The 15,960-nt window shown below is 34.1% G+C and overlaps 1 protein-coding gene across 1 annotated transcript in view; it reads left to right on the top strand.

Annotated features, from left to right (window-relative positions):
- The window catches only part of SLC30A9 (solute carrier family 30 member 9), a 31,943-nt gene extending 18,293 nt beyond the window's left edge, over nt 1–13,650 (top strand). The window contains exons 16-19 of the mRNA XM_058837341.1: nt 521–686; nt 5,902–6,031; nt 8,694–8,807; nt 10,335–13,650. Of these exons, the coding sequence (XP_058693324.1) occupies nt 521–686; nt 5,902–6,031; nt 8,694–8,807; nt 10,335–10,379 (455 nt within the window). The 3' untranslated portion in view covers nt 10,380–13,650. The remainder of the gene's footprint in view (nt 1–520; nt 687–5,901; nt 6,032–8,693; nt 8,808–10,334) is intronic.
- The last annotated feature ends 2,310 nt before the right edge of the window (nt 13,651–15,960 follow it).

Genomic DNA, 15,960 nt, shown 5'->3' with positions numbered 1-15,960 from the left:
CTACAGGTCTGAACATGAATAAGTGTTTGAAAGTTATTAATAAGTAATGTATTCTAGATATGGTTAATACTTGCAAATTTTTGAGTTACTGATAAAGAGCACTGGATTTTGTGCTGCTACCTATGTTTCTGTGTATGGAACTTCATGTATAAATTTATGTTTACTCATACAGAAACACATATGGACAAGAATTTACTCATTTATTAATTCTGCAGGAGACAGGAGTGGTCAAGGGACACGAGGGACTTAAGGCTTTGCTTTATGATAAATTGTTTTGTTCCAGTGTCATCATGTTCCTTGGTAGGAAAAAATTTCCACTGAATTAAGGAAAAAAAAAAAGTAAAATAAATGACCAACTAAAAAAACCCCCCAAAAAAACCAACACCAACCAAAAAAATCTCTCTAAAAAGCAAACCCCAGAAAACCTTTCAAAACTATGTACTCTTTTCAATGTGAAATTTGGATTCTCTAATGTGTTTTAGAAAAGCTCTGTGAAACTAATTTGATATATCTTGTTTAGGAAACCCATATTATGACAGTGTGGGGTCTCTAGGAGTTGGAACTTTGTTAGGAACTGTGTCAGCATTTCTAATCTACACTAACACTGAAGCCCTGCTGGGACGATCCATTGAACCTGAACAACTGCAGCGGCTCACAGAGTTACTGGAAAGCGATCCTGTAGTAAGGTAAGACATCTTTACAGCTCAGTCTCTAATATAATCAACAAAAAGCAAGAAAATAACATTTTATGAGAGAAATCTGGTAATATTATTTTTAGTGTGGAATTTTCTGTATTGGGATTCTAGAATCTTTATTATTGCTAACTTCTATTTCTTTGCTAAAACTTGCAGTAAAAGTTACAGCTTTTACTGAACACCTCTCAGGTGTTTAACAGCTGAACTAGCATTGCAGATACATTCTAACAGTCACATTAATTACAGGAATTGACAACGACCTAATGAGAAAGCCATCACAAACTTAAAACTATTTTCAAAATCATGAAATGCAAGCACTTAAATGATACTGTTATGTTGCTTGTATAGTTTATTAGCACTTAAATATTTAAATTCTGATACTGTCGATACTCAGTGTGTGGAATTCTGTAGCAGTTGGCAGGATGTGCTGCAGTAGCATTATGACTCAATGGATTCTTCATGTTACATGCTTATAAAACTAACTCATTGCTAATTTCTCCTTCTTAGCAAGTCTGCAATTTGTAGTGTACTTATAGCTCATTGTAATTCTAAAATCTTGGTTAAATGCTTCTCAGTGAGCTATTTTAGCTTTACCCTGTTAACCTGGATTTAGAAGCAAACTTCTTTTTGTTTTGTTTTAAATCTTTGTTTAGGAATATATTTCTGTGTAAATCAGCTGAAATATTCTAGTACTTTTTTTTATTTGTAGTAATTTTTGAGCCCATTAGTTAATACCAGAGTACTTGACTGAAACTAAGTACTGCATCATCACAGTTCCAAGCAAGAGTTCTGGTCGATTTGCCCTTCATTGCAGAAACTGAACAAGAATCCTATTTGGAGTAGAATTCTGTCAGAATTTTCACGTCAGTAAAATTTCTCCTGGGCCATGTACCATTTTTATTGTGTTCCATTTTGTAGGTGGCTCTAACTTCTCAACAGAGCAGACTTAGTTCATGTTCTTATTGCAGTAGACATTTATTTTAAAACAAGAAGTACCTTAATTTTAAGAAAAGCATGAATAATAAAAAAAATAAAGACTTCTGAGGAAGTGCAATTTTTTATTTCTTCGAGGTTAGAAGCTGTTTAAACATGTTTAGGTGCTTATCATACCCTCTGTATGCACTTTGTCTTCAGTTACCTCTTTCTTAGATCCATTACGTTACCAGCTTTGATTTCTCTCAGTGCCCAGTTTGTCTTTGGCCAAGTTTTTACAACAAGCTTACTGTCTCTAGCTTGATTAATGTACATCTTCTAGCAACACACCTGCTCTTAATCTGAGTTCTCCACAATGTAAATTTAAGTTACCCTTGCTTGTTACTAGGTATAATTTGAGTAAAAAGCTGAAACAAAGAAACCAAAGACTGAAATAAGGAAAAATTATAGCAGCTGAAATGAGGAAGCCTTTTAACATTAAGAATTTCTTCAAAGGGCTACCCGTATATTTTCATCATAAGCCTTGGACTTCTAGGAGTTACCAGCATTTTCTTGAATATTCAAACTCTCACATTTTCTTAAATGGAGATGTGTAGTAGTGTGTTGTACTCTTGCATATCCTTCTGACACCAAATGTAAAGGAAGAAACTCCTGATTACCGGCCTGCTTCTTAAACTGTGACTAATACTTTCTTGTTTATTTCAATCTTTCAGGGTTTTCAATTCTCAGTGCAATGCTTTTTGCAGCTCCCAGAATATTCCTCCCTTGTTCTTTCAGACATTGTTTGCAACGTTTATTTTCAGATGTGTTTTGCCAGTTCAGAAGGAGATATATTAGGGAATCATATAGTATTCATCAGAAGGTATTTTAGATCCAAATTGACAAGAGGATCCAGGAGCTCTGATATCTACTCCCTCAGCCCCTGTTAGCACCACCACTTAAGTTACTATTCTAGCAGCAGCTTGCCTGAACATCATGATCCACTGCTAATTATGAAGTATTTGATTATCAGACAATGCTAACTACTGTCCTATTAAAGTAAATCTCTGTGGTGGTGATATTTTTTTCAACTACATCTTGATATTTTAATATTTTTTTATAACAGGATTGTTTGACAAGACCTATATTCCCTAAAATCTTAATGACTAGAATTAGTGTTCTTAATACAGAATTCTTCTTGCCACCTTTTTCACTATTTTTCCTTCATTTCTCAAGTGAAGTTGTCCTCACTTAAATGGATGGACTTATTTACTCTTAAATTTTGGCACAGTGTTGTTAATCTGATTTATTTTTGGTTTAATTATCATCAGTATTGCAAGATGAGAAATTAATGCACCTTCACAGTTATTCTTAGTTCTTTTACCTCTTGAATATAAGTTATGGAACCTGTTGGATTAGAAGCATTTTTATTCCATTTAAATATCCAATATGCTTCTCTGCTATTAGTAGGCAAATGCTTTGTTGTACTAATATTTGTTGGTTTTTTAGATCAAGAAGCCAATTACTGTATCTTTTTCCTATTCTGTTTCATCAGTAACAATTTTCCATTTCTGTCTAGTAGCAGACTTGTTTCCATGTTACCCTTTGGTTTTGATATACTTAAAAAAAGTTGATTTGTATCACACTCTGTGACCTTCTCTTCTGCTTTTCCTTTCGGCTTGTTGGACTTTGTAATTTCTCTTTTAGGCTCATGGCTCTTTATTCCCCTTTATTTTCATTTTTTCTTAGTAATTTCTAGTTGTAACCCAGATTTAACTCATGATCCTGAATAGGCTTTCAGAGTTGTTCTCAGCTGGAAAATTATTTATTTTTGCTATACAAACATTGAATTCTTAACTCTCTTTGACACCTTTGGTGCATAAATCATTCTTGTGTTCATCTTAACTGAACTGTGGGAGATTAGCCTTTCATAACTGTGAAATAAAATATGTGATGTGGTACAGACTCTGTCCTGATTCTGTTCTTATGGAATTCAATCACAGATTCCTAGGAGTAAGCTATTCTTAGTGACAGTTTCATCTTTAATTTTACTTCATTGTAACAGCTGTTGTGTAGTTGTGCTTCTGTTGTGCTGGAAAATCTGTCATTCTGATTTAAATGAAAAACAAAAATATTAAAATTAATTGCTCAAAACCAGTAACTTGATGTTCTCTGACAAATTTTTCATTGATTTAAAACTTGCTCTTTTCCCTAGTTAGAATTGATGGTGTCTACTAACCATCCAGAAGCTTCCATAAGCAAGCTTTGTACCTCAAGCTTTATCATACACATTTGTATTTTTGAATGATTAGTGATTTTTCTCCTCCTGACTCACTGTCTTATCTTTCCTGGGCAGATTATATGCACCAAGGTAGGCTGTTTCCTTCACATTTATAGAATATGCATAATTTCACTGAATTTCATCAGGCTACTGCTCAATGAAAATCTCAAATATTACTTGTTCTTGCTTAGTTCTGATAAGCACTTGATATGTCTTCAACATTTTTGAATCACATGGCTCCAAATTCTCTTTATTAACCACATCTGTTATCTTAAATACCTTCTTTGGGGTGAGGTAGTTTGATGCCATCTACTTTACTCCAATTAATACTGTTCTGATTTGATAACTTCCCACAGAATAGTTGTGTGAATTGGAATGGAGCTAGAAAGTCTTTATTGCTATGAGTAAGCTGATAGTTCTTTTAATCTGCTTAAATATTTACTAAGATGTATATTTTGGTGTCTCTATATTTAGTTCATGTTCTATTTATTTTTTAATATGCTTACCTCTCCTCCAATCTTGATATTATGAGAAGTAAAAATTTCCTGTGATTGTTCATCTTAAAGTTTCTGTCTCCTGTTCTTTTTTGGCTGTTCATTCTAACAGGCTCCTCCCAACATACATGCCTTTTGCTTTCTTCCTGCACTGCCTGTGAAGTTTTTTCTGATTTATAAACATTCGGATGCAAAGAAGCATTTCTAGTTGGGAAGGGTAAATTTGATTAAGACAAAGAGCATGCTAAATTTACAGATTGTATGAAATTGCACAATTTACAAAAATAAATGGAGGTATTGCTGAATTGCTGCAATACTGCATTGCTGCATTCTAAATTTTGTGTTAGAATTTACCAAATAGCCAAGAATGCATTTTTATGTTAATAAAACTTAAAGTATTTCAAATCTTTTATACTTGTTTTACTTTGAAAATGCCAGAAGCAAGAATTGAAAAAAAGTGAACCTCTTGTGATTTGTGTCCCATGTTTTAATCTCAACTTATCTTTTCTGACCTTGATGGAAAAATGTGGAAACTTACTCTGCAGTGGCAATTTTGAATTTTCTTGGCTTTGAAGATAAACTGAGTTTTTGTTAATATAATTATGAAAAAAAAATCAAGTATTTTATTTTGTGTTTATATCACTTTGGAAATTCATCACAGTATAGCTTGGTCCTGAGTTTGCTTCTTATCCCAGAAAAATTAAAAGCTTGTTGTTTACTACCTATATTCACATATTAGAATTTGTCCAACAAGAAGCAAAACCCTGCTACAGAAACGGAGAATTTTTCAAAGGACCAAAATATAAACATTAGAGCTTTCATTTTCTAGTATTTATTAGGAGCCTTTAAATAAATATACATTTTCAGCATTTACAAACAGGTGTATTTTGATAAGCTGTGATGAATAGTTCTGAAGGATCAAAAATTATTTACAAACAAAATATCCATAACTTATGTCAAATGTATTTTTGAAAAATCTCCAGAAGATCATGCCTCTGCCAGTGTCAGGAAAGGACACTTCTATAATTGTAACATGTCCTTTCATTGATTAACAGCAGATTATTGTTCCTTTCCTTAGAAGTTAGGGTACTAGACTGTTAAATAGCGTCACATATATGCACAGAAACTTCTCAGCAGTGGAAAATAAGTTGGACCGCAACTTTTAACATAGAATGGGGAAGTTCTCACATTTTTAATTGGGGAAGTTTTTTTTAATATACTGTTAGTCTAGTTCTAAATCTGTGATGCTTCTAGTTGTCTGTCTTTTATTGCAATGATTTATAGATGTGTTGGTGTTGCAGAGACCTGTGGAAGTAATATAACTGGTTAAACATAAATATTTATTGGAAGTGGGTAAATATTTAATGGGTGGGTAAAATGAGGCTATTTTGTCAAAGACTGACCTTTTAAAATTGCAGGATCGTTTTGCAGTGACAGTATTGTTAACATGAGATGTCAAATAAACTAGTGGTTTGTTCTGTGTTGTTTTACATTTTCTTTAAAAATGTGTATGTTTCAGAGCAATTCATGATGTTAAAGCCACAGACATGGGAATGAGCAAAGTGAGATTCAAGGCAGAAGTAGACTTTGATGGACGTGTTGTTACTCGGTCTTACCTGGAAAAACAAGATATTGAACAGCTGCTCCAAGTATGCGTAAAAAATTGCTTTTGTAACCCCCACTATTTGATACTTTCTAATTTCAAGTACCTCTAAACCCAAGACTTGCAAATGAATGAGATACATTTCACATCTTCATTTGAAGGGTTGCAGGGTTACTTTATGTTAGTGTTTTAAATGTACTTAGAGATAACTGTATTATGTGGTACTGAAAAAGACCTACTTTTGGCCTGAGAAGGAGGAAGGTAGAGTTTTTTTAAACTCATTATCCTTGAGATTGGCTCAGGTGATCAGAGCCAGGTGCTAATAATGGCAAGGTTGTGGGTTTGCTCCCTGCATGGGCCATTCATGTAAGTGCTGGAGTCAATAACCCTTGTGTGTCCCCTCCAACTCAGAATATTCTATGATTCTGTGATTGTTTTCTTAGAAAATACAGATTCTTAAAAAAATAAAATTTGATGTGAGCATAACTCTTCCAATACATTATTGAATTACAAGATCTGCAGTTAAAACTTGAAGCTTGTCACCTGCAAATAGGCACCCGTTTTGGCAGAGTCATTTGCCCTGGGTGTTGGTGATGCAGTGTTGGGGTTTACAGTTCCAGCTGTTCAGGCTCAGTGTGACTATGGATTGCTTGTGTCACATGATTTAGCATTTTGATGACGTCTAAAAATTAACCATCCTTTAGTGTCAGTCTCTTGATTTCAGTATAGTTCAGAGTAGCTTTTCTTAAACCTTCTTTTCAACACAGAAATTCAGAACTGTTCTCTGCTGTATTCTGTATGGCAGAACTGTGAAGTACGAAGAAAATAAAAGGAGAGTTTTAAGTGAGAAAAATGTTTTGACATGACAGTGTTTTTATTTTCACTGATACCTTGCTTATGTATATTTATGTACAAAATTTCTTTTCTACCCTTTCAAAATGAAATACAGATGTCTGCATTTTGTCTGTCCATTAAACATGTCTTAGAAGTTACGTTTACTTTTAAATTTTGCACTGAAATTTTTAAATCATTAAATCAGTTTTAAAAACATGTTAATGTCAAAATAAGAATTATGTATGTGTATGTGGAGTGCAATATCTGATCTGTTCATCTGCTGGATTTCAATTTAATACATTTTTGAGAGGAAGAGTGCTACCAGCTCTGTACCACTGAGATGCTGCAAGTTTGCCTGGTTTTATATTGCCAGTTGCTTTGCTGTTGCAGTTTTTAGTAGTCTTCTTTTAAAGGCTTTGTTAGCTTTTATTCTTTTCTTGCTATTCCCTTTGGCAGTTGCATACAACCATCACTAGTTCTTCCAATACTTCAGGTATTGTTGGGAAAGATCTTCCGGATTGATTCTAGGTTGGCAACTGTTTCTTACACAGGTCATTTTGTTTCATGTAGTAAGCTCATGTCAGCTATAAAACCATCATTGAAGGATGGCTCCTTTCAGTAGGCTTCAGGCATCCAAAGTCAAAAGCAGTGTGCTTGCCTTTTGACCTATACTTTTTCAAATAAGCAGCTCATTCAACTAGCAGTGCTGTCAACGTTATTCTTTCTACAGCTGTGAAATATTTGTTGAAATACTGTCATTTAGATTACCTTGTTTTTTTTCTTGTTAGACTTGCTATGATTGTAGTCATGGGTTATTGCGGTTGAGATACGTTTTTAAGCTTGCTCAATTATATTATTCCTCTTCAGTTTTAGAGTAGTGAGAAGGCAAAAGAAGTTGCTGTCATGTACTTGTATGTACAAGAAGAATTAGCTGCTTCATAGTTTGTGTCTGTTTGAAATAACCTATTTGTCCTAAACATGCTGCAGCTGAGATAAACTACAGGACAAATGGCTTCCAGGCAGCTTGATGTGAGACCTCTAAGGAAAGCTCATGGCTTTAAACTGAAAGGTGATGGACATAAAGTAGATATAAGAAAAAAATTCTTTACTGTGGTGGCCAGGTTGGATGGGGCCCTGAGCAACTGGTGTGGCAGAGAGTGTCCCTGCCTATGGCAGTGGGGGAACAACTACATGATCTTTAAAGCCCTTTCTGACTCAAAACATTGTAGGATTCTATGGCAATCCTGTAGTACCTGCTTTGCTGCTGCTTATGTCTGTGGTTTTTTGGAGGATGGAGTTTAACATCCTGTCTTCCTTAATCTCATTCCTTCAGTTTCGTATGCTGTTGGTCTCTTAGTCTGAGTTCCTGTCAACTGTCTTCAAGTTTCTGATATTATGGAGAAGTCATATTTACAGCAGCATTTGTTGTAATCCTTGTGGGCTTTCAGATGAGTTGGTTATATGATGCCCAGGCAGTGTAATGAAACAACAAGAATGTAGAAAATGGAGAAAGAATGCATGGGGGTACCCTGCTCTACCTTGTTGTGAGGAATACCTCAGAAACTTCAAGAAAATGAATGAAATTATCTAAACTTATTTAGAAAGTTAAGGAGGAAATAAAGTAAAGATAGAAGAAGTTTTTGTGTCAAATGCAGGTGATAATGACAGAGCCAGCTGTTTTTATCAAATAGATGCTACTCTTCTGTGTCTTTCAGACACAAGAACAGATGATGTTTTGAGAGTAAATGGCAAAAGCTGAAGTGTTTTGTTTAGGTTTTTTTTCCTCCCTCTTGAAATATGTCAAGACCCTCTGGAGTGTTATTCCTTTATTTTCTTTTCCTCATCTCAATCTCTTAAATTTAATTTCTTCCTAGGAAATTCAGCAAGTGAAAACCCTTGAAGAATTAGAAGCCTTTATGCTTAAGCATGGTGAGAATATCGTTGACACACTGGGTGCTGAAGTAGACAGACTTGAGAAAGACCTGAAGGTAAATTTAACTGCTTATTAGTGAGTGCTTATTCTGTGATATATTTTAAACAATATTGCTGCATCTAATTTCTGGGATTTTATTTGTAAATATGAGAGAGGGAAAGAAGCTGATATTACAAATGCAGTTTTTCTTGCTATAGTATTATCTACGTTCTGACCACCAGCAAATTCTTACTTTACTACTGATCTATTTGTTACATTTTTTGTTCCATTTTATACCAACATAGAACAAATTTTCATTCAGTAGACCTGAATATGTCCTTTTTAGATATGTACTCTCAGAATGTCAAACTATTTATAGGCTGTTGAATTCTGTTTTGGCTGCAAAAAAGTAAATTTGGGGTTTTTTATGTGTTTCTGTTTGTTTGTTGTTTTGTTTTTGCTTTTTATTTTAACTGGTTCTTAGAATTGTATCAAATATATCTGGGTGATGGGACTGCTACTCAAAATCTTCACTCTTGTTGAAGCCATACAGTGTTTTACTTTGTAAAAGCCTCTCAGCTATCTTATTTTTTTTTTTTTCCCATTCTGCAATTTGAATATCCTCTAGCTGATGCAAGAAAGGGTTGTTCCTATTTTTAATTCTGTAAATATATGGGGCCTGTCAGTCTTAGCTTCCTGGTGTGAATTCAGAACTCCAAGTATACTAATCTCCAGATAAATGCAGTCCTGCCATGACTGTCTCTTCTAGCCATGAGACACTGCTCAAGAGCATGTCTGTCCTTGCTTGTTATATTTCATAAGTATTCTAGTTTAAGTTTGTATCCCTAGGGTTATCCTGTTTAAGAATCAAACTATTATTTTTGAATTTAATTGCACCATCTGAATCAGTTATTCATGTGTGGTTTTTGAGGAGCAGGATCATGCCTAAATTTTTTATAAATATGGATACTGCTTTTTGGTGTAGGTATATATATATATAAGGATTGTGTTGGTATTGAATATGCTTTACTAAATATACTAGTCAGGTTCACTTGCTGGATGTCTTTTAAGTCATGACTTTCTCATGGATTATACAATTCATGTAATGGTGATAACATTTTTCTATAATATCAGAAAATGCATATTTCTTAATAGAAACAGTGTTCTGAATCTTTATAAATAGCTTCAGTGGCATAGAACAAATTATTTCAGCAATCTTGCCTGTTATTCAGGAAAGTATCTGTTAAAACTTTTAAGAAAGTGAGATATGTATGTATACCTGTATCTGAAGAGTTTTATATAAAACTCTACTGCCTTGTTAAAATTGAGAGCTCCTCCATACTTTATAAAGCATAAGAACTAATTTATCCATGATGCTCAAAAGTATTTTTCAAATAAAAAGATGACTTAGCCTTCCAAAAATGCCTTATAATATGGGCAATGTTTATTGAAACTCTTCCTCATTTTAAAATAGTCCCTATGTTACCCAAAAAGAGGATTTGTTATCCAGTTGACAACATGATACCAGAAACACATTACTTGTAACCATGTGCAAAAATGTATTTGAATATTTTACATACATTGTTTTTAAATTTTATTTCAGCAACGAAATCCTGATGTTCGTCATGTGGATTTGGAGATACTGTAGATTTGAACAGGAGAAATCTTCAGGTTGCTGCCCTCATGGAAAGAAGTCACATAAAGGGCTGAGAAGCTTCTGAGATTGCAGTGACCTCAGCACCATACCTCGCTTCCTTTGCTGTAGGCGTCCTGGACTGTTAGCACTGCTTCTGTTTCTGGAAGAGCGCTAGACTTGCAGACAAAAATTTCCATGGCAAAATCGGTTTTAAAAAGCTACTTGAGTTAAATTCCACAGGAGAGTCTGTCCAGCTATATTTACTGTGATTCAGAACTTTAAACTTGAGGCTTAGTTAGGCAAATACAGCTGCCTGAAACTATACAACACACATAGTTTTTCCATTTGTGTCCCTTTGCAGTCTGTTTGCACTTCTTTAGTTTCTTTCAAGATATCATTAAAGGTTCTTGGGAGATATTAAGATTAGATAGGAGGAGTTTGTTCCAGTGGAACCTGCCAACCTTAAATTTTAATATTTCAGCTGTGTGATTGTTTCACAGTTTTTCTTTTCTATGAGATAAATTATTTCAAATGGGCACTGGCCTTATCTCAAGTACCATGACATGGAAACCTGCTTTTTGCCACCATTACGATTTCAACTGCACTTCAGGAAAACAAGGCATTTCACCATAGAGGAGCCAGCTGTGTGGGTTTAGCCAGAGTAAATTAACTTACTGTGAAAAATTTCTGCATACAAATTTCGGTGTACTTCCTCTCTCTAAATTTTGTTTGGTTTTTTCCCTACTTTGACACTTGTTTTCTTATTTGTAAGTATCTTCAGATGTAATATGGGAGATATTTATGGTAGTGCTTATTAAAAGTTACCTGGCATTTTTGGCTTTTTATATTTTAATAGACTCTATTGCCAGATATGGTCTTTGCTGGAAGATGCGAGAGATGTAGCTGGAATATATAATAGTAAAAAATGATCTATTTATAATTAAACTAATGAATACATTGCATTTTTAATTTATTTGCCTTTAGATGTTACCTGAATTCAAAACCACTTACTCTGAATTTTTTGATAACTTGACCTTGCTTGTTTGGGGAAGTAGAATAATTCTATCCGGTGGTTCTCAACAATCCAGAGATAAGTGATTAGTTTATAACTTTGAAATGTGAAATTCTAGAACTGTGTTCAATTGTCTCAAGGCTTTCTGCAGTAGGTACTCAAGTTGTACCAGATTCTGTAAGACCCAGCCTTTATTATTAAAAAGGCCATGAGTACTGAACATGCAAGTGGAAATATAAGTGAAATAACCATATTTAAATAGCACTGAGGAAAATTCTTTATGCACTTTAATGTAAAATAAGATTTGCTTGTGGGTGACAGGTGGTAATAAGACCATCCTAGTAACTCAGTTGCTGATTAATGGCTGAATTGCTGCAAGAGGAAATACTGATGTGAAACATAAGTCTTCAAAAATCAATGTAAGATTATATTATAAGCATTGCAGCAAATAATTGTGGAGACCAATATGCCCAGATTTGACTAAAAGTATTTTAGAATATTTTTTTTTCATACTAGCTGTCACTTGCCAGTGAACAATGAGAATTTAAAATAACATGCCTTTTTGACAACTGCAAAGCACTTTGCAAGCTGGTCATTTTAAGCAGAAAAACATTCCAAAGTTAAGTTACAGATGGGGCTTCACATACAGTAATTGTGGGTGAAAGGATCTCCTCGGTATCCTTTTCCATAATGTCTGTTCATTGGTGGCTTCTTTATAGCATATTACCTTATTATGGCTAATTCAAAGGAAGGCTTACTTTATCTAGTTTTCTCCTATTGTAAAACTAGTTAGTATATTTAAGCCTGATGATTTAAAATGCAGTTTAAAGGTAATTTGGAAGTCTTCCATATCAAATAAATAAGGCATATTTTAGCACATTATAAATAATTTACCTTTCTCCTCGCCCTTCTATGTAAAATTCATCTCATCTCAGTATGCACTCTCCTGGTATTAGTCTTATTCATGAAGAGCACTGGAATCTGGTAACGCATAACATGTTTCTTCTCCCTAGAATATTTATATGGATTTTGAATTTGAATAAACACATTAATAAACCAGTTATTTCAGAAATCAAAAACCTGAAGAGAAGTAAAACTGGGAAAATGTTCTTCCTGCAGAGGTTAGTGAAGACAGCCAGTGTTATCCAAGTGTTTTGCATGCTGGAGTTACTGATGAATGAATAGTGTCAGTGTGCACTTTGCAGGGAAGAACTTTCCCTGCAAGGTCAGTAAACGTTATCTCAATAGCAAAGTGTTCCTGTATCATTTTCAAAAGGAGGTATGAGCTTATATTCTTACAGGACATCTGCTCCAAAAGCCTATAGAGTGTTTTTTTATTCATTGGAGATGTAATTAATCTGAATTCTGATCTTAGTTTCCTTATTTGAGTCAGAAAAATACTCACCTGCACCTTTTGTTTATATTCCAAGATAGAATTCAATTCCTTGTCTCCCAGTTACTTTACTGATTATAGCATCACAATATGTTAAATTCAAGATGCCAGGACTTGAATGTTTTGGGTACATTACTGTTGACCAGTCTGAGGACACAGTTGTTTTTTTTAATGACCTGGATGGTGATGTACTACAAAAAGGCAGGCAGTCTGGTTTTGGCAGTACCTTGTAAGTTTACATGTCATGCAGTTGGATGGAAGAACTGATTCGTTGAGCCTGCCAGGTTGGAAAGGAATAGTAATTCCAAACTGTTACATTTTAATTTATATGTTATAATTTGCAAATTGTTTTTAACAGAGGTGACATTTTTACTGTTCTTTTTCTTTAACTGTCTTTATAGTCAAAACCTTGAGGTAATGTGGGTCCACTACTTAGTTTACTTTTCTTTTAATGTTTTTGGGGAAAATAATTAGCTAATACATTTACATTATACCATTATCATTTACATGATAGAGTCCTCAGATTGAAGAAATGTACGTGTGTGGAGGAGTGAATTTTTCTTTATCAGAAATGCAATTACAAAATTATTTTTTTTACTGATTTTAAGGAAAAGAAGTGAGGATTTACCTAACAATAAAGTTATATTCTAGGATTTTTTCAATTAAGGTGTGGTGTTTTAAAATAATTTATTTATGTACACTGGCCTTGCAGGTTCTATTTTTTTCAAATTGTGTTCAAAGTATGGCTGCCCTCTCTGCTTTGTGGAAGACTTCTTACAATGCTGTGCAGTGACTCATAATTCTGTAAAACTTGCAATGGTCGAAAAACTTGTCTTAGTGTTCCAATATGCTGAATGATCTTAATGTATTTTAAGTCCGAGTTGGCTGGATACTAATAATGTTTTTCTGTAAAATATCTTTTTCTGTAAAAGATAAAATTTGGAAGTGATTCTCTTTCCCCCAGCAATGAACTTCAAGTCTAAGTTGTCTTCATTATACACTGGAGTTCAGCATTTTATGTGGTGTCTCTTTCTCCCTCCACTTTTCAAGTATTTATTAAGGATACAGTGGTAGTAGTAAATACCCCAGTGGATTACTTTATTGCAGGGACTGTTTGGTGGTTTGTATTCTGGTCCAGAAGTAGTGAAGGGAACACATTTCTTAAGGACAAGTTTGCATCCTTTATTCCCTGTGACATATCCTTGAACTGAAGGCTTTTTAGACTCTTATTTTTTCCTTCCTTGAATTCCCACACAGATTTTATTGCTTTTTTTAAAGTGACTCTTACTTTTAGAGGAAGAAGCCATTATGAACATCTTATATTTTTAAAAGTAGGGCTAAATTCTACTCATGGTCTGTGAATTTTGTACTGTACTTCTTGTTCATTAATAGTTGAGAGTAGTGATTACTGTTCTGAAAGCTACAAACATGTTAGCCAAAACCAAGTTTTCTGGTTCTATGAGGTGCAGCTTTTTCAGCTGTATCTGGAGATTCAGTTTTTGAGAGATTTCTACTGCCCCCTCTTTGGTAAAGGAGAATACAGGAATGTTTTTAGGTATGTTTTGTCTAAGTTATGTATTAATTGCAGTCCTGTGTCCTCTTTATATGTAATAATTTTGGCTGCTTCTTCTTTTCTCTATTACAAAGAAAAAAATATACATTATAGAATACCTCTAATAGTGATGAGTACATCAAATACAGTCTTCGTTCAAAGAGGTTTTATGCCATTGTCTATTCAAAATGTGGCAATTTTTGAAAATTGTCAGTGAAAATTGACACCTTTTTCTAAGCTTGACTTAGATGTTTTCCTTATAGAGGAAACCAGAGCACCATATTTAAGATTTGAAAAAAGTGTTTCCTTTTATGGTCATATGTTCTTAAGGCATTTTGGCATGGTAGAAGAATTGATGAATATTGACTCCTGTACGAAACTTGCCCTTCTTGCGAATACCTAAAGGCTTACAAAAGTGAATGTAAAATAACAATGTGCTTTTTTTCCTTCTAGCTTAAGTATTGTGCTGCTTCTGTTCTTATTGTTGGCTCTGAATAGAGTACCACTGACATCTATCTCTCTTGCAGTTTACCCGCATAATGTAAATGAGAAGTTGAGATGTACCAAAAAGATTTTTTTTTTAATAGAGGGTTTGTGTAGCTTAAGTAATTTTTCCTTTCTTGTTAGTGAGACACAAATCATTAAGATCAAAAGTAGACTATATTACATAAAAAACAGAAATAGGAATCCAGGCTTTAAAGCACAATAGTTCAATTTTTGAAACGTATGTCCTTTGAGGAAAATAAAACAGACGCTCTAGGTTGTATGTATGGTCTATAGACTCTGCAGCCAGGCTTTGCTGAAGCAAAAGAAATTAAACTGAAGGTATATGATAAAAAGAATACAAGGAAGGAAAAGACGTGAGACATTGAGCAATTGGAAATAGGAAAGGATGAAAATCATCTAGAAAACTTGTCTAGAAATAATGATTGGAGAAGAGCAGCTAGAAATTATATTTTATTAGAATGCACAAAACTAGGTAGGATGATGTTTTCTTTCTTTTACCAATATTCTGATAGTTGGGTAATTCTGCCAGCAAAAACTTTTTATTCCTGTACTGAAAATCAGAGCCTCTGTCTAACTATGTCCTGATATGGTGTTCAGCCTTGCAGGTAGCCTGTTGGTCCACTGAAAAATGCTAAGGGTGATGTTGTAATCTTGGTTTTTGTTGGTGAGGTATGTGTTTGGGAAGTAGGGGGTGAATAATGTTACTTGTGGAAGTGGGAGCTGGAGTGAATGAAAAAGAAAATTAACTGATTCTTTTAGACAGAAGATGACTGAAGCACCATACTGAATGTGCTGAGGAAAAAGAAGTGCTCTGTTCTAAGGTCTACAGAATTCTTGCAGTGGACTGTAGTCATTGATGAATACTTGAGTCTGTATATTTCAATTTGCTGAGATGTCTGTGGATAAGCAAGATTTCTAATTAAATCACATTCTGAAAAGGAGATAAAATATTCAAAATGTAATGTGAAAAGGATGTATGTGTTTTAAATACCACAGACACTACAGCACATTATAATAGATGGGCAGAAAATATTCTGTATTATGTGGGGCACTTGTGGACATTTTTTTTTTCTGTGTAAATCAAAGCCACCAGTTATAATAAAAGGTTGTGGTTACTTTTTAAAAGTGT

The sequence above is a fragment of the Poecile atricapillus genome, chromosome 4 (genome assembly GCF_030490865.1).
Source record: "Poecile atricapillus isolate bPoeAtr1 chromosome 4, bPoeAtr1.hap1, whole genome shotgun sequence".
Lineage (NCBI taxonomy): Eukaryota > Metazoa > Chordata > Aves > Passeriformes > Paridae > Poecile > Poecile atricapillus.
The sequence above is the reverse complement of the archived record's forward strand: the minus strand, read 5'-3'. Positions and strand labels throughout refer to the sequence as shown.